Source organism: Passer domesticus, chromosome Z (assembly GCF_036417665.1).
Source record: "Passer domesticus isolate bPasDom1 chromosome Z, bPasDom1.hap1, whole genome shotgun sequence".
Classification (NCBI taxonomy): domain Eukaryota; kingdom Metazoa; phylum Chordata; class Aves; order Passeriformes; family Passeridae; genus Passer; species Passer domesticus.
In genome coordinates, this window is record NC_087512.1 from 27316773 (window position 1) to 27336670 (window position 19898).

At 38.6% G+C, this 19898-nt stretch overlaps 1 protein-coding gene across 1 annotated transcript in view; it reads right to left on the reverse strand.

Moving 5' to 3' along the window:
• Nucleotides 1–4118: 4118 nt before the first annotated feature.
• PGM5 (phosphoglucomutase 5) overlaps nt 4119–19898 on the reverse strand; it is a 67033-nt gene continuing 51253 nt past the window's right edge. The window contains exons 8-11 of the mRNA XM_064404059.1: nt 19341–19476; nt 18211–18394; nt 14715–14849; nt 4119–5644 (exon numbers count right to left, since the gene is read on the reverse strand). Of these exons, the coding sequence (XP_064260129.1) occupies nt 5555–5644; nt 14715–14849; nt 18211–18394; nt 19341–19476 (545 nt within the window). The 3' untranslated portion in view covers nt 4119–5554. The remainder of the gene's footprint in view (nt 5645–14714; nt 14850–18210; nt 18395–19340; nt 19477–19898) is intronic.

The following is a 19898-nucleotide window of genomic DNA, read 5'->3' on the forward strand; positions in this document are numbered from 1 at the left end:
GGGCTTTGAGACATCCAGAGCATCCAGAGAGATGCTCTGGGTTCCGACAGGCAATGAGCTCAAAAACGACAACAATCTTAAGGCAGTAAAAGGCTTTAAACACTTTGCTTTTGATTGTATTTAACAGCATGAATTTATCTTTGCCAAAAGTAGCAGCTGGAAATTTTACATTAAAATAAATTTTCTTTGGGCTGAAGGATATTAACTGGTCAAACTAAAGCTTGAGAACAGAACAGGCAGAACAGATTCAGTGCATTGACAAGCAACTTCCTGACACTGGTGACTGAGAAGCCAATCTTGGCACTCACAATACCAGAAGAAATGTGTGGGCATGTGAAAGTTTTTGCTGCAGGGATCATGAGACAGTGAATTCAGAAATTTGAAAGGAGGGAGAATAGCAAAGAATGGAACTGAAGTTTGCAGAGCAGACTTTAACTTCTTCAGAGTTGCTTAGAAGAGTCAGATGGGATTTTGGCCCTGGAGAAAAGATGAGTCCAGGACAGGTGTTTAATTTTCAAAGTCCACCTCCTTTAAGCCCGGGAATTGTTCTACCTGATATGCAGAGTTCAAACAAAGGCAACAAAAGGCCTACACAAATGGCCAGAGAGCTCCTGACTACACTCGGATATAAACAGGAAATGTATGGAGAGCAGAAGTGGGGACAGCTGAATTAGGAGGAATGCAGAGCACTGTACAGTCATGCAGGGATGAGATGACAAAAGCCAAAGCCCACCTGGAGCTGAACGAGGTGATGTTGTGGTTTAAGATCCACTGGAAATTAGCCTCTGAACAGCCACTTCCCTTTCTCTGACACCCTCCAGTGAGAAAGGGACAAAAAGGGAGAGATTATGGGTTGAGACAACAACCTACTGGAAAAACAGTAATAAGGAAAACAAACAGTTACAGCAACAATACTAATAATAACAATATATAAAAGAGGGTGATTTCACGCCAAAAATGCTTATGGAAGTCCACCTATCCCGTTGTTACCATGGCCAGCAACATGCAACTTTTTCTGAGACAAAGGAGAAAAATGGCAGGTGTTAGTGCATCCCTGGTGGCCATGTGTCTTTTCCAGACACAAGAAAATGCTGGACATTACCACAGCCAATGAGGGGGTTTTTGTTCCACATCTGAGACAATGGAAAACAATGATGGACAAATCTCCCAGACCAGTCCACATGGCTCCACCCAGACCACACCAACTGTACCACTCTATTCAGCACTTTGCTTTCACAGATAAAAATGTCTATCTTTCCACTCTGCCTTTTCTTCTACCCAAAGCCATGCCCTACAGCAAAGGCATGACTAGTATAGAATAATTCACCCGTACACATCCATATGGCTCCAGCCTCCTTGACCTTCCCATACCTCTATCCCAGCAAATGCAAAAATAACTCCGTATGGGCTGAAACTAGGACAGATGAGAAATGGGAAGGGTAATGGGGAAAGTTTCTACAGCTACATGAGTTGAAAGAGGACATAGAAAAGGCTGAGGTGTTCAATGCCTTCTTTGCCTATCTTTACTGGCAAAAGTAGTCTTCAGGAATTTTAAGGCCTTTGATACCAGACAAAAAATATGGAGCGAGGAAGACTTTCCTTGATGGAGCAAAAAAAGGTCAGGAAGTACTTGAAAAAAAGAGGACATACACGCATTCATGGAATGACTTAGGATGGCATGCACAGAGCTGAAGAAGCTGAGTCATGCTATCACAAGCTACCCTCTACTGCCTTTGAAAGATTGTGGGTGACCAGAGTGGTCCCTGAGGTAAGACAGCAAATATCACTCCTGTCCCTGAAAGAAGGAGGATCTGAGAGTTACAGGCTGGTCAGCCTCACTTTAGTTCTTGGGGAAGTGATGGAATAGACAATGCTGGAAACCCTTGCCAAAGCCAAGGACAAGACAGTAATTAGGATAAGGAAGGATTTACGAAAGGTAAATTGTGCTTAATTAACTTGACAACCTTCTACAATATTGAAGTTCAACAAAGGGAAGTCCTGCCCTTGTGGATGAACAAACCCAGACATCAATACATGCTGTGGCCAGTGGGCTGGAAAACAGCTACACAGAGAAGGATCTGGGGGTCACATGCTTAACAAAAAGTTTTCAACTCACCAGCAACTCACCTGCACAGCAAAGACAGCGACTGACATCCTGAGTTGCACCAGGAAAAACAGCAGCAGCAGCTGGAGGAAGGTGATCCTTTCCATGTGCTCAGCACTTAACTGGTAGAGTTAAGATACATCTGGAGTGCTGGTCCTGGTCTGGGTTTCCCAAGCACGTAACAGACATGGAGATTCCAGAGTACCTCCAGCAAAGGACCATAAAGGGACTCAAAAATTTGTCACAATGACACACTGAGAGAGCTGGGAGTGTTTAGTCTGAAGAAGAGAAGGCTCTTGAAGGATTTTATTGATTTCTAGAAATACTTGGTGGGGAAAAAAAGAAGTGTATGGACCTAAGCTCTTCTCAGTGACAGGACAAGAGGCAATGGGTACAAACTGGATGACATGAAATTCTATCTGAACACTCAAGAAGGTTTTCCTGTTCAGTTTTTGATTTTGGCCTTTTTTTTTTTTTCACACTATGGGAGCAGTCAATCATTTGCACAGTTTGCCCAGAGAAGTTGTGGCATCTCAGCCCTTGGAGATTAATTAAAATCAACTACACAAGGTCCTGGCAGCCTCCTCTACCTGACTCTACTGTGACCTGGGACATAGGTGATTTTAGTCCTGATGAACTAAATGGCCCCTTCCAACCTTGAGGATTCTGTGCTCCTCTGGTTCAGGTGAGTAGTATATCACCTTCCAAATTGCCTCTGAACACAGAGAAAATATGAGGGCTTAGGAAACAGAATGATCCAAATAAATGTTAGTGCAATCACAGCTGAATAATACAGGAATCTTGCAACTTCTAGACTTGAGGAAGCTGCTAATTAAACAATAGCATAAAAGGGTGTGGGTTTCTGTCACAGTGCCTAGACACTGCGATAAGATGAACAGTATAAATAATAATTTTCCCTCTGCTAAATGTATGGTCTGGTTATAAGAGTGCTGCATCTTTTTGTAAGTTCATATAACTTGCTTTTTTCCACACCTTCATCTATCATGTTAGGTAAAAGACCTCAGGAAATGCAGCACACTCCATGAGACTGTGGCTACAGTCCTCTCCCACACACATCAGATATAAAGAGCTGCACTTAAGCCTTACAAAGTTTTATTTATCTTTGCAGAGAAAAGCAGTTAACTGGTGGAAAATGCCAGTAACATTTAATCAGTATCACCCATCACCATAAAAAAAGGGATGGTGATTTCAGGTTAGGCTACTTCTGCAAGTCTGCTGTTTGACAGCTATTCAAAACCAGACTCAAACAACCGTTTTCTCAAAACAGCCCCTTTCTCCATTTCTGTACACAGGCACAACTAATGTTTCTCCAGCCCAGGTCAAAATTAATACAGAGATTTTGAAACATGCCTTTTGTTCATGATGACTGCCTTAATGAAAGTAGACTGCCATCTACTGCAGCTCTAGTGACAGCTTTCTAGTAAAAGCACATTTCTTCAGTCTTCATCTGCTCTCGAGTCTTCTCACTCACTGCATCCTGAAAGACACCTGGCTTCAGTATATTTTACTTTTCAAACTGCATTCTCATTTCAGAAAAGCTTGGCAAATGGGATACTCCATAGTATAGTCAGTTCACTATGTAATCAAAAACCATTTCATTGTCAGAGAATGCGTAAGAGATTTTAGAAATTCTAGTGGACTGAGTTTCAGAATGTTCTTCCACACAACCCATGTGTTGACCTGTCATAATCCAGAATGTGTCTATGCTTGACCATGTGCAATCTACTAGTTAGGAAATTATTATCCTGCACCTAGAGAAGTTGAATATAAAGACAAATATAAAATATTATATAAACAAGGTTTCTGTGAAAATGAGTGCTCTTACATTACAAAGTAGATGTCCAAATTGTGTGAGAATGTCATGGTCATATAAAAGAAAAATCTTTGTAAAAAGAACTAAAATCTTAAAATCTCTTTTGGTTTGTGGGAACATTTAATGGTAAGGTAGGACACTAAGTGAGAACATTTGTTTAGAGCCAATTAAGTAATAATGTAATTGTAATAAAGGCAACTTTATTAGAATGCTTGAAAGTGCAGGGTGTCTTGTCCACAATTATGTATTAAGACAGATATACAGCATTACTCTTTATTGTTTACTAAGTGCTATAGCCATTTTCTGACAGAAGTGTTGAAAGAAATTTAAACAATTTCCTTTGCTGCAATATTATATAAATTGTACTGAAATTTGACAACCACAATGAATTGAAATACACTGCAAAGAGGCAAGCTGCACAAAGCCACCTTAACAAACGATACAAGTGATCACACCGTTTCCAAGGAAGCAAAGCTTTCAAGCAAATCACATGCATAAAATGTTAATGTTCTTTTTCAGAGCACAGTATTGTAGCTACAACTGCTGTATCATTTCACAGGCAGAAAAATGCTGATGTCCATATCCCCAACAGCCTTCTCAGATCTATGCCGGGAACATCTCTTGCACTCCCCAAATTTTTATTGCATGATCCACTCTCACCAAGAATTTAATAGAAACCATGTCCAGAGGGTGAGTCAGACTAGTATTTCTATTCAACTCATTAGGGTTTAATTCCCTCTCACTCACTTTGTGGTAAGTGAGTAAATTAAAAAAAACTTCTGTAACCCCTTAAAGAGTTGCTAAACTTGCAGAAATTATCTTTCAAACACAGTAAGCACCAGTATTTTCTCCTGACATGAGGAATATTATGGAAGACAGTCAGATTCCATACCCGACATATTGCTGGAAGGACAAAATCAGCTTTATAGAACAAAGGCCTCCTTTTGGAGGAAAACAACCAAAAAGTCAAAAAATAAGGAAAATCTAAAGGCACAAGTCACATTGATATGTTTTAAAAGCAGGGGTAAAAAAGTATGGAATAACCCCATCTTTGGGCGCAAGTGTAAGTGTGTATACAACACTGCTATCAGTGTGCATCTGTGAGCAACAGGAGAGGCCTGAGAGGAGGCATGGAGCCAGGGAGGAAATACACCCGTGCAAAGCTTGGTACACGACCCTATGACTCAGACATGCTCTGTACACCTCTTCAGAAACCTAACAGAACGTGACAAGAATCCCAAACAACACTCACCAAGCATGTCTTTGCTTTGCAACTCCTCCCTCTCTCCCCCTTACTGAAATTTCTCCAAATTTTATCACAGCATTCAAAACCAAGCAGTTGTCATTTCTGGCTACATTACTGACAACATTTGAACATTAAGGCCTCTTCCTGTGGTTATACTGTTATCAGAAATTATGATACTGCAGGTAAAACAAGTCAATACACTACTGCATTTGGAGATCAATGCAAATGATTATGCTTAATGTTATATTGAATTTTTCTTCCCACCTAACTTTTAAAATCATACAAGGCACAAATGGCTAACAGTTTTAACAAGGTCTGTTTCTTCCTTGCTGTTCCTCTTTTGGCCCTGGTTTAACAATCTTCCGTGGCTTCAAGTGATGACAGTGGGTCCCTTTCGTCCTGTCCTCTCATGAATCTGAGATATTTTCAGTGCAATGGCAATAAGAGGACTCAGCACAGTCTAAGGATGAAGAAATACATTGAATTACATAAAGTAGAAGTATCAAATGACATCTTATCTTTACAAATCCTTCTTTTAACTGCACAATTATACAATAATAATAGTAAATAACAATATAAAAAACTGACATAGCTATGGCATCTGTTATACTTGACACAATGAAGTATCATGCTTAGCATATGTTTTACAAAGTGTTACATTGAGTATACCTAAGCTATGGAGAAAAGAGAAACAGTAAATATACACTGTACTGATTATTCTCTGTGAAACAGGAAATGTGGAACTCTTTGAAATCTGCAGTACAAAACAACCCAGAAATAACAGAGGTAAACTTGTTTCTATTCTGATGAGGGGAAGTCAAACAGATTATATTTTCTTCCTAAATGCACTTAATATATGAAGCTTAGGGTCAGAAGGTACTGTAACAGCTAACTACCTTAACAGAATTCACAGAAGTGTGTGGTATTAGTCAAAATACTAATTTTGACTAATTAGTCAAAATTAGTATTTTGACTAATACCACACACAAGCATATTAACAGGATAAATTCCAAGAGAACAGCATGAACTTTCAAGTTTTGGTCTACAGGCCTTATTAAACAGCCATTTATAGGCCTGAATGGGTGAGTACAGATAACAGCTATGATAGCACCACATAAAAATCAAGCAAAACACAAATTTTTAAATGGCAACTGAATCTTCTTTCAGTTAGTTAAATTATTCACAAAGATAAAATGGCAGAACTCAGTTTTGTGTGGAAACTTTCTTTTCAGAGATTCATATATTTGGTTACCAAACTAATTCTTCGGCCCCTAGAGACTTTCTACAGCTGTCTCTTTCCAATAGACCAATTCCAGCTTCACACACATTAGGTTTGAGAATCAAATGAAACAGAACAGTAATTCTGGAGAGCTGAAATTTACAGATATCTTTTTTTATAAGCCTGTATAATCAATACCTTGAATCTGTTTCAGCCACCTGACAGTTTCTGACAGGATGAGGTGCTTGCTTTATTTATGCAAACGGTCAGACAGTTAAATCAAAAGAGTGAAGAGACTAACTGTGCAAGCAGAGTCATGGAATAACACCATGAATGCCATTGGTGTCAAGTGAGTTTATGATTAAGCTCAGTTATGCACAAGTGTGAGCAGTCTGACATGTTATTGTTAAGAAAGCTCCATATTTGTAGATATCTATCTACTGAATAATCACTGAAGCAGAACACAAGTCTATTAAAGTCAAACATACTTAGAGAAGATTAATATGTAGAGCACAAATTCACATCTGTGAGCAAATGCTGCAAAAGTAAATATTAAAATGTGCCAATTTATAAGGTCTGGATGAGATTAAGGCATTTGAAGTTCTCCAGCACTCCCCTAAGAAACCTCTTCCTTATTTAATCTAAGAAGTACAAGAAAAATTAAAAAGCAACTCTCCTGACCTGCTTAACTGGATTCTGCTTTTTTAGGCAAGAAATGCACTCTGAATTAAAAAAAAAAAAATCCAAAAAAAATCCACAGGCAACACTTTACACAATGCTGGAACAAAACACGGAATCAAATGAGTTTATGTGACACCCATTTACAAAAACAATTTAGCTTGCCAAATGATTCCAATTACTACTAAGTATTTTGCTTGTTGAAATCACTCTTCTCAACAGAGAAAGTCCTTCTGTAATTCTGTCTTTCCACACTTCAATTTAATTTTTACACTTTCTTCAAAGTATGTAAAAAAGGCAAAAGTGCATCATATATGGGATGGCAAGAACAGAATAACAAGAAATTAGGACTACATATGCCTTTTAAAAATTCCTTTACCTCTGCCATGAATAGTTTACATTTCAGTTGCAAGAGGTAAATTTCAGCCAACAATCATTTATGACTAATATTCCTCTAGAAAGACTTCTATATCTCAAGGAGATCTTTTTAAAAGTTTTTAAATTGGTTCTGCCTACTTGAGGAATTGTAAAACTTTACTACTGACATTTCAACTCTAAGTGACAATTAAAATTACTCCGCATGTTAAATAGCCCACTTATCTCTTGGCAACTATTTAGGACATACGGCACATTACCCTTTAGATAAAATATAAGAATTGAAAATTAACAGAACTGACTTAAATCAGAATCTTGTTTTAGTAATCACAGATAGAAATTATATCTTTAAAAAATACCTGGGAGGGATGATTATGAGAAAATAAATCAAGCAAGCAGATACCTAACATCAGGCAAATACAGATTAAAAGCCTTTTCCTTGGGAATAATCTGTACCAGAGCTGTCAGACACATATAATTCCTCTTGGCTCATTAGGAATTTATCTCTCTGTGATCTTGCAAGAAAATTCCATACAATTTCCTCTCTTCTAATCAAGGTCGCATATAAGATTTATCCCAATGATGCATCTGGTTTATCAAAAAGTTAGGAAGGGCTGAAATGTACCTGCTTGCATGTTAAAAAGCTGAGCATGTGCCTGTACATCCTGCAGAGCATCTGCCATAAGGGCTCAACACAAAGCTCAGCACAGTGTGCCTTCCATTCCAAAAACACCCACAAGTCTTTTGAAAGGTTTATGCTACAGCCACCTGCCCTCAACGATCTAAGGAATGTGGTTCACTGTGAAACAACCTGAACTGACTCTGTAATATCCACAGCACTGGTGGTGTTCAGTTGATTCAGCTGAGAAGAACACCTTCCACAAAATAAAAAGGAAACTGACCTCTCTAGTCTTGTGCATGGTCTGCCTGTTAACTCAAACAGAATTACAATAAAGGTCAAGAAGCCAGTTGTTCTGCCTCTGGCAAAAGAGGAGGGCAGGCATGAGAGGTGAAATAAACACAAGGAAAATGGAAACCAAGTGGAGCATGAAGACATCTATGTTCACAAAAGATTACTTCTTTTCTAGTATATCCAAAGAGCTTTGAGGGAAGGGGTTTGATTAACTAATTTAGTTTTGATTAACAAATTTCCTTGATTTGTTAAATATTTGATAATTATTGTCCCAGTTGATTTAAAATTTATTCACTCTAAGTGTGACTTCAAGAAGAACCTGAAGCTAAATTACCTGAATAGCACAGACATGCTGCATTATCTAAGAGTGTGTTCAAACAGATATACGTCTCCACATTCCATGTGTCCTCTAAGAAAATCATATGACTTTTAACAGTAAAGGCAAAACTTTTATTACAGTTCAACTCCAGCCAGCAGCTAAGTACCCCACAGGTCACTTCCCTGGCCCTGGCAGATTGGTAGAGAATTGTAAAAATCTAAAACCTGTGGACTGAGATAAGCACAGCTTAATAACTGAAATAAACTGAGATACAATAACAAAATTAATAATAAAAGGAAAAAGAGTAAGGAATAAAATCTAACCAAACTCCCACAAATTATGCATAATACAGCACTCACCACCCACTGACGGATGGTCAGCCTGACCTGACCAGCCATCAGCCCCTCACAGTTAACTCTCACACAGTTAATACACCAAACAAGATGTTCTGTGGTATGGAATATCCCTTTGACCAGTTCAGGTCACCCATCACAGCTATGGTCCCTCCCAGAATCTTGTGGACCTCCTCACTGAAAGAGCATGGGAGACTGAAAAGTTCTTGACATGGGTTAACTTCTACTTAGCAACAACTACAACATCAGTGTGTTATCAGCATTATTTTCATACCAAATCCAAAACAGCACTGTACCACCTAGTAAGAAGAATATTAGTTCTAGACAGATGAAACCAGAACAATTTTATATAATTTTTATGGACTGTACTGTACATTCTGACAGCTAAACAGAGTCATGCTAAAAAACCCCTCAAAAGTAAACAAAGAGGCAGTAATTGTCTAGCAAACTGCACTTGTGCTTAGTGTTGTATGCACCTTAAGAGAACCATATAGATTCCTTTCATTTTGTCCCAGGACTTCTGGATTGCTCATTTCAGTTCCCTGCTCTTGGACCATTGCACATCATGAACAGTCATTTTTTTATAATCACTCACATATACAATCACATGTAACAAAAAATTTCATATACCAAGCAAGATCCACTTGCAAATCAGAGAGGTTTTCCCTCTGCTGTTCACTGTTCAAAACTCATTTCAGAAATTCACTGTTTGATGATCAAAATGTATTTTTAACCTTTTTTCATTTTGTTTCCTTTGTAATTGGTTTGCCTTTTCCAAAAAAAAAACCACAAAGAAGCAACTCCTGCCCCAAAATCTTTGCTTGGCAGCTGCTAATTTTATGATTCTGTGTCTAACTAGCACATGGTTTACTAGCCTTCAGCAAAAGTAATTGCAGCATTTGTGATTCCCTGCATCCCATTTAAAGAGTACCCAGCACAGGAAGGACATGGAACTGTGAAACAAGTCCAAAGGAGGGACACCAAGCTGAACAGAGGCATGGACCACCTGCCCTATGAGGACAGGCTGATAGAACTGAATTTGTTCAGCCTGGCAAACAGAAAGCCTGGGGGTGACCTGACTGCAGCCTTCCAGCACCTAAAGGGAACCTACAAGAAAGAGAGGAACTTTTTACATGTAGTGACAGGGCAAGTGGGAATGGATTAAAACTGAAAGAGCATAGTTTAGATTAGATACTACGAAGAAATTCTTTACTGTGAGGCTGCTGAGGCACTGGAACAGGCTGTGTATGTTCCATCCTCCATCTTCCAAGTCAGGTGTGCATGGAGCTCTGAGAAACCTGGTCTAGGGAGGGGGGCTGGAAATAGATGATCTCTAAGGTCCCTTCCATCCCAAACCATTCTATAATTCTGTGACTCTATGTCAACACCTATTTATTACTGACAGAATTCGCATAATAAATTATAATGTACTATAAACAGAGCTAATTAAGTCATTATCAGAATAATGGGGACTATTGACTACTGACACTCTATTCAGGACACTTATCATGAAACAGCAGCACAACATGTTGTTGAAGAACACACTGGATTTACAAATACAACCATAGTGGATCATTTCTTTCTTTGTCTTTGTATATGAAACTTCCTGTTTGAATCTTATCCAAGTTCAATAATACATCCATATGGCTACACAAAGGACAAGACGTGTGGGAATGTACAAATATCAAATATTGAGGTGACCTAACAAAGTAAGGCTATAAATGAGATTAAAGGTCAACAAAGTCTTATTTTAGTAGTTCATGCCCATTGAACATCTCTCTACTTTTTACAACTGTATTAAATTTAGGAAAACTCATAACTCTCTTCATTTAGAAAAAGACACATGCCAATGCATAAAGGTCCAATTCATACAAGACTTCAGAGAGAAACGTATTGATTGTTATAATGAACTGAGCTTTCTGAAATGCTAGTTGGATGCCTATTTGAATAGTTAAAAACAAAGAAATAATTTTAAAATATAAATCTTCCATGTAAAAACAATCTGGAAAGCATTACTCTCAGGTATGCCCAGTGATGAGGGGCATCACCTGTGACAAGCCACATCAACGGAGTGGTCTTTCATTCTAGAGCAGAATATTTCAGTTATAGAAAAGTGTTGGGCATTGTTTTTCAATACTTTGTTTTAGATCTGGACTTCATCACCACCCTAAGTTCTCCAATATTCAAATGTGTTATACATTGAATTGAATTTTATTTATTTTAATTGAGAACACTGAGTTGTTTCTGACATACTTTGGAGAGAGTATGATGTTAACTTTTCTTTATTGCTCCTGATTTTCACTGTTGATACTGGCTTGCAGAAAGAACTGAATGGAAAAAAGCAGCAACCCCTTATTTCCCAGATGTCCATGAAGATGACTCTGCAAATTTCTTTAAACAGATGATTCAACAGCCAATGGCTATTCACATTTGTCCATGACCTCAAACATACATTATTGGCATATTTTACCACTTGCCCCTGAAGTCTTTTGTTGTAGATCAGGAAGTTGTCTATGCTCTACTCTAGCTAGAAAGTATTACTAAAATATTATTTGGGTGACTCTTACATTCATTAATACCTATTGTTTACAGCACATACAGGCCTACATATAAACTGGAACAAAAGGTCAAGGAGGTCCACTTCAACTCAAAAAATGCCACAATTAGCGTCCCAGAATAATATGCACATCTCAACATGAAAATGTAGTTCAGACGTTTACTTATCTGTGAAAGATTCACCATCAGAAGCTACAGTGTCAAAGACTACAGAAGCAAAATAAAAGAACTTGAACACTACTGTAAAGTTGGATGATTAATTTTGGAAATTACTTTGTCTGGAAAAGGAAAGGGGGCAGGGAAAGAATGCTGGTATGAGGCAAAATCAAGCTAATTACCATAATGATTCCACAAAAGAGACCCTCCAACACGACTGAGTTGCCTGTCAAGACGGAGACATTTTCTGTGACAAAAAGCAAATGATCTATCAAGGTATTTTTGCCTTTTCGTTCAGGTTTTGACTGGAATTATCACCAGACAAAAACATGGAGCAGTGCATTATCTGAAACAAGATGCTGGAAAGACATGGTGCTATAAACACGACCATCTGAATATTTACTTAAGCAGCCAACCTCAAATAATCTTGTCTTGGTTTATGATATAAAAGGTATGGAAGAGAGATTTTCTTGATCAGCTGTTTCAGAAAGAGTGCAATAATACAGAAACCACATACAATTATCTCTTCAGCTAAAGAAAAATATGTCTTTATCATTCAAAATGTAACAACTTTCTTAAATATCATAAGGTAATACATAAGGTATATGTATATACTTAACATACTCCTTTATGTCAGTGCTTTTTCCATAACAAACCATTTACATATATGCTGTGTTCCTATTACTGACAGCAAATAGGCAACAAAGTTCTTGAAACACTCTTTTAGATGTGTGCATATTAGTATGAACTTTAAAGCAAACTGAATAAAGGAATTACAGTATCAGGAAAACTATGGCACCCCTTCCTAGCAATGCTGTTTTCTGAAAAAGGAGTATTTTATTCACATTCTTTTACATACTTCACTGAAGACTATCAAATGTTCTCCTGGGAAATGTTTAGTTATTTTTGTACATGAGGATCTCCTAAAATTTATACACTGTCTTGAAGTCTGCCATCTGCCTGTCGGATACAATCTATGACCTTGTTGTTTGTAATGCACTCATGTTGTTGGCAAAGCATGCAGCCAGGGCATGGAAAGAGAAGCAGTGGGAACTGTGCAATATTATGCAATGAGAAACCGAATAAAGAATTTATTGTATTAATTGAGATGAAACTTCTATCTACCCCAGATGTTATGCACATGGCAGGAGATGAGGAGGGTGTTTACGGTACCCTGTATTTCCTGAGGCAGTCTGGATATTAAAATGCCTGTCTGCACTGCACAAATGCAGGAAAGTCCCTGTAGCAAGTTTCAAGGCAATGACGTTTCTACCCCTGGGATTATTTGTTTGCTAGTGAATATCCTGATTAAACAGCCGTAAGTGCTGTAATCTGACAGGCTCTGTTACCAATACAGAAAAAAAAATCCCTTCCAGCCTTTTTTCTGTCCTTGGGAATAACAGACCATTTTGGTGCGCTGAATAAAAGACCAAACTGAAATCCTCAAGGACAGTCATAAGCCCTGCTGGCCTGCTTAGGATCCCCTGAGGACCTTCCCCTGCACCCTGGCCAAGGCCCATTACAGCCTGTCCCAGGGGTGTTGGTCCCTGCCTGAGCTAAGCTGTAGGAGCGCTCTGTCTCCGGCCTTATCTCTGCCTCTGCTGCCTGGTTGGACCTCAGGCCCATGCCACAGGCAGTTTCTTTCCCTGAAAGACTGCTTGGATATATGCTGTATTTTGTCTCCAGTTTTGACTTTGACCCTGTCTCCTGAGCAGGTCTATTAATCCTTGTCTCTAGCTTTGTCTCTGGTCTCTGGTACCATCTTCTGCTGCCCCAGATGACTCCTGCATCTGATCCATCACTTGTTGAGGGATGCCAGAGAGCTGCCCTGTCCTCCTCCCTTTCTTGCCGTAGGACTGTGCCCTGGACAAGGAGGGTACTGCCTGCGGTGCAGCAAGTCTGGGTGTCTACTGCCTTGTGCAGCAGACCCATTCCTGCTGCTCCCTGGACATTGTCTGTATTCTGGTCAGACTTCACACACCTCTCTCAAGCAAATGCAAGCAGAATTTGATAGATCGTACCTGCAGGCATAGGATCTTCAACATTTCTGTGACAACTGAAGCACTTTTCGTGACTGATACATGACTGTTTAATAGCATAAGAATACACTCACTAAGTTTATGGTCAGAATCTGGTGAAACATCAAACACTTACCTAGGGTTCAAATTCATTTGACAGCATATATGTTTTTGTAGATTTGCATTTGCATTCCAGTCATAAAGACGCAACTACATTAGACTTAAAACTACAGAGCTTTGATTTATTACAAGCCAAATGCTTAACTTCTTTTCCATGAAATATCCTTAGTCCTCTCTTGTATATCACAGCATAAAGAACATTTACTGAGAAGAACCTGAGAGTGTGAAGTGTGATTTATTTTATTAATTCTGCTGGAACATCCAGCAACTTGATCTTAACATTCACTCTTCTTAGGAAAAAGTCTGGTTATGACATGAGATAATTCTTAGACAGCTGCAAGTCTTTCCCTCACAGGGAATCCATACATAGTTTAGACTCTGGTATCCGTATTTCCTAACTGTACTCTGTGAAGAATCCTTGGGATGCCCTAATTAAGTGGCTCTCAGATAATCTGCTTCAGAAATGGTTGTCTTATTTTAAAAATACTGTTCCATAAATCAAATCACAACTCGAAAAAAATTCTGGAAAAAAATTCTAACTAGAATGACTTTTCTTGCCAGACTTGAAGTCATTGCCCAGCATTTAACATGAGACATCTCAGCCCTTGACATTTCTGCTGTGTTAGATATTACACCAATACATATTAAAACTGATGGCCCTTCCTCAAAAGGTGTACTTACAAGACTAGGGAAATCATCTACAAACACAGTACATAGGTCAAAGCATTGAATGTTGCTCCTGATCAAACACGAAAACCCGTAGCCACGGCTGTTACTGAGGCAGTGCTTTACTTACTGACTTACTACAATCCTACTGCATTACCTGTGGTTCCTTATTGTGTTGGCTAGGATCCTTTTCATAACTCTCTGCATAGATTCGCAGAGTAGCTCTCACATGACTAGAAGCACTCATTCTGAAGATGAGTCTGGAAGCATCTGAAAAAATAATCCGCAGCCCCTAGGAAAGGAGAAGGAACATCATATATGTAAGGTCACAGTACCTAAACAAATCACCAGCCACCGCACCAAAATAAAAGTGAAAGGAAGAGTCATCTGGATGCCATTCTTCTTTCCCCACAACTTTGGACAACACACTCATTACTCTTTTTTCCCCTCTGAACATTAGAAATGATGTCATGCATTCCCTCCCACTCCTAGTAACAAATACTCTCTTACTGATGTTTTTAATTCTTTTACTTGATTTACTCTTACTCTGCACGGCAGAGCACAAAATCAATGGCCTGAGAAATAGGTCATAAGATCACTAAAGGTAAGTGGCCTACAAAACAGCTACGGAATCCCTGGATCAAAAAATATTTGTCCGTAGTGAATACAAAAGACAGGACCAACTGCTACCCCTCAAATACTACACATCAATATATGAACACAAGAATTTCAATAAGTCTATAGCACAATTTGGTAAACTTAAGGTGTTAATTAATTTCAAGTACATTAATGCACATTAACTGTGTGCATAATAAAGAGGATTGATTAATTCTTTAATTAAATAAAAATTTGCTCTTTGCTGCCATTTTCACTTTTTTTTTTCTCCCCCCCCCGTTGTACTGCATATATGAACACTTTTTTTACACACCACAGGCCATATTCTTGGATTCAGTTTCTGTACAGGAAGGCCAGTAAGGCTGGAGGACTAAATTGCACAGATAAATAGTTGTAGTGTTGCCATATTCTACCATCTGTGAGCTAATACACATTCTAGTTCCCTTTATGTAAATGGTATCCTTAGACTAAGTACAACCTCTGATAAGCCACTGAACTTTTCTTCCCCTTGTTCTTCTGCTGTCAAAGGTCTAGTGCGCAGACTGAGGTCCTTGCTACTTCTGTTTAAAGGGCAGTAAACCATTAAAATTGAAAGAAGATAATTAAAAGAAATGCATTTTATTTTTTCAGTTTTATCAGCAGCTTGACAAGACACTGATGTTGGAAATGCAGTGTGTCAATATTCTAAAGTGTAAGTAAAACCTAAGTAAAACCTTTGCTTCCTCAGATATATGCCAAAACATCTTTAGCACCATATAAAGCATTGTTTGATAATCACAGAATCATAGAATGGTTTGGGTTGGAAAGGACTTCTAAAGGTCATCCAGTCCTGATGTCATCAGGTCATTATGTTCACAGCAGTGGGCAGGGACATCTTCAATCAGATTTGGTTTCTCAGAGTCCCATTCAACTTGACCTTGAATGATTCTAAGGATGGGGCATCCACTATCTCTCTGGACAACCTGTTCCAGTGTTCCACCACTTCCATTGTAAAAATAAAAAAATAAAGAAAAGTCTTCCTTATATCTAGTCTAAATTTACTCTTTTAGTTTAAAGCCATTACCACTTGTACTACTGGAACAGGCTCAGCTAACAGAGTTGTCCTCATATTTTTTACAAGCCCCCTTGAAGTACTGAAAGGTCACAACAGGGTCTCCCTGGAGCCTTTTGTCTCCTAGTATAATGGCCAACTTTTACTTCTCATCCTTACAATTCAAATTTTACACAAAAATGCCACTGGTCCCATCCCCTGCTTGCTGGACCCTCAGGAGCAGTATTGTTATGTGCTGATGTGTGCAACAAAACACAGTGTTAAAAATTAGAAGTCTTCAGGAACAACAGAATGTTTCATTTTATTTTAAGTCTCATTATTGCAGAATGATAAACAATATTCATGGGTTTCAAGAAACAGAATTAATTAGAAGCAACAGTCTGTGTTTATTGTTTGCCTATTTTCCTGTTACTGTGTTTTTTTTCCTGAATATGTTGTTTATTAACACTGAATAATTACCATGTAGCCAGCTTCTCATACACAACACATGGCAGTTACACTGAATATAAATCTCTCACCCCTATGTTCTGGGGAATAAAACCTGGCACATGCTCTTGAACACTTAGCCGAAAAATCCACACAAAGCCTATGATAGTCTGAAAGAGCCACATTTAGATGATGAGCAAGTTATCCGAGGAAAATGGCAGCAGTGGACTGTTGTTTCATTTGCATAGATCAATATCCTTTCCAATTTAGTGTGCTTGGAGAATCCCACTGAGGCTGCAGACACACAAAGCTAGGAATGTGTCCTTGCCGAAGGACAAACTGGTTGAACTGTACTCTGAATAAATAGGAGCTACTCCCTAAGAAAAAGACATGCTTTCTGGTTTTATGGGCTTCCCTTCAGAGTCTGTCTGAAAACAAGCCAAGCCATGTTTCTCTGTTTGTGTTCCATGGTGATATGATTAGCAATTATATTTCCATATAGAGTAAGTGCTTTGGATGAAAAAATTAAGGGAAAGAAAAGTGCAATTAAAATTCACAAGCTGCTTTTTGAACAAAGGTCACGAGTTTGCCATGTCTGTAATTTTCCACTAGACTTGGATATGACAATATCCTCATATCTTGTTTCAGTAGTAATATGCAACAAGAAAGTAGCTCAGTGGCAGATAGGCTGCTCATATTTTCTGGATGCAATGATGAATGGAAACTACAAAGACTCTGAGCTGAAAGGCATGACAATAGTTTTAATGGCTTGCAATATAATTTCCTAGGGTCTGTTTAGGTCAAATAATTTAAAAACCAGAGAAACCACGACCATAAAAACATAAACAGGATAAAATCAGGACAAACTTTAATAGGAGTCACAACTTATAATCAAGTTACTTGAACGTAAATTCACACCTGGTAAAAGTACATGGTTACTTTCGAGCACATAATGAATTTCCAAACACTGAAGGCTCAGGTTGAACTGCAGTTCCTGGTAACCAAGGAATCTCAGTATAGACAGAGTCCAGAAAGAGCTGGTAATTTGCACTAGGTAAGTCAAATATGCCTGCATAGGCTACAACCTTCTGAAGTCTTCTGCATCCTACTGGCTACAAAAGATACTGCATCTCAGTCATGTAAATCCTATGGGTAACCACGAACAAGAATTTTTTTTTTTTATTTGTAATGTATAGCCAGTGGAGATTTCAGACAGAAAATATAAAAAGGGAAGATCTTCTTTCTGTATGATATTTTCCACTGTTCTGGAAAAGGAAACCTCCCTATACACACATTGCTTTCAATAGGGACTTTATCCCATCCTATACTCACTCTGACACTACTGTCTCTAGTTATATACAGCAAGCCCAAGATAAACTAAAGGTGGGTTATTTTATCTAGACTGAGCTAATCTTAAGTAGGAAATGCAGTATCTACCACAGCAAAGGAAACACCAACCCATAAATAAATGGTCAGTCTTGCCAGCTGAACTTTAGAAACAACACTGTTGGAGACAATATGACAGCTGCAAAACTTTGCTAATCCACCACTACAGCCATACCTGTCTTTTGGTCACAGTGCCATCCACAGGATCTATGTACTCAAAGCTGTCTGTTCTTTCCACACTGTAGATATTGTTACCCACAGCAAACTGCTGATGGCTGAATGATTTGTCAGTGATCAAAGCTTCCAGGTCTCTCATTATGAAATACGCTGTTCTGGGTTCCAGTGCTTCATAATCAAACCTTGCACATATATCAAAAAAAGGTAGAACCAGAAAGTAAGTCCCCAGAGCTGAGAAGACAGTTCTGCTTTCAGAGAACTCTATACACTCACAGTTAGCAATTTACTGCTTACTTCAAAAATCAGAAGTGTACCCCTGAAGTACTGATTGCAAATGAAACCAGCACACACATGCAAGTCCTGTGCCATCTAACCATTACATGTGTGCAACCATAGTTCTGTATTGGCCACCTGACTCTAAATCAACAGAAAGCATCTAGAAAATGCAATTTCTAAAGCAACATAGAAAATACACAGCTAGCTTTCAAAACTTAATGACACAATCAGTGCAGTCTCAACAGACAAGTGAAATAGAGAAAATTTTGCTACAAATTTTAAGGAACAGCTGTGTGCAAAAAATCTTACAAATGGCAAACCCTGGATTAAGTCTGGATTAAGAAAGAGGCAGAAGCAAAGCTGAAAATGACAGCTAGAACTCACCATATTGAGACCTTAATAAAAATAAGTCAATGTTTGTATCTTTGGAGGAGTTATCCTGAATTGGAAACAGGCATAGGTTTCAGCTCTCACTAAAACAATGTCATATGGAAGCACTTACATAAAAAAATGTAGGAGCAAATCTTGCTGGGATTATGTTTCTTTTTCAACATCATGTAACAAGGTGCACCTATATATTCCACAAGTAAATAATTCAATTCTTTCTGCCATTCAATTTTTAAAAATTCAATTACTCATATGCTACCAGTGACATATACATGTAGCTCCTTTTTCTGACACTTACTCCTCTGCAAAAGACTGTCTGCAAAACAGTCGTGACCTGTGGTACCTCTTCATTCCGTAGGCACAGCGAATGCACACCTAAGGGCAGCCGAGCACATCTAAACTAGCAATGATTGTGGCAGAATTCTCGTATCAGCTGCAGAAGTGCCTTTTCCTCATTTTTCTCACCTGCAGTAGTAGTGCCGACCAAATCTTGCCCAGTGATCCCTGACAATCTCCTCCACACTCTGCCTTCGAGCTGCTAGGATTGAAAGCCAAACTAGCACAGCCCACAGTCCATCTTTCTCTCGAAGGTGGTCAGACCCTACAGAGACAGACATTAAGCACATTATTTGGTATCACTGCAAATCAGAAAACAAGGTAAGAAGGCTGGGAAAATGTCTCATTTAACTGTGTATGTCACATAATAGCAATCAATAGTACTAGCCCCTGCACCTCTGATATGTTCTACACAGAAAATCAGAACTAATGCTTAAACTGTGATCTATTGATGCATGACAAACCCCATACTTGTAAAGTTAAATAAAAATATGTACAAGTACTTGAATAGAAACAGTAGCAGTTTGAAAACATTTGTAGTCATTATTCCTTCTAACTGATATTCAGTGTTTTCACATCTCTGCTGCTGTTTCCCAGAACTGGGCTAGATAAGTGAACCCCAGCCATGAGCCAGAATATTCTCCTTTATGAGAGTCAAGCTCAACAGCATCTCCTTATCTCCGCAGA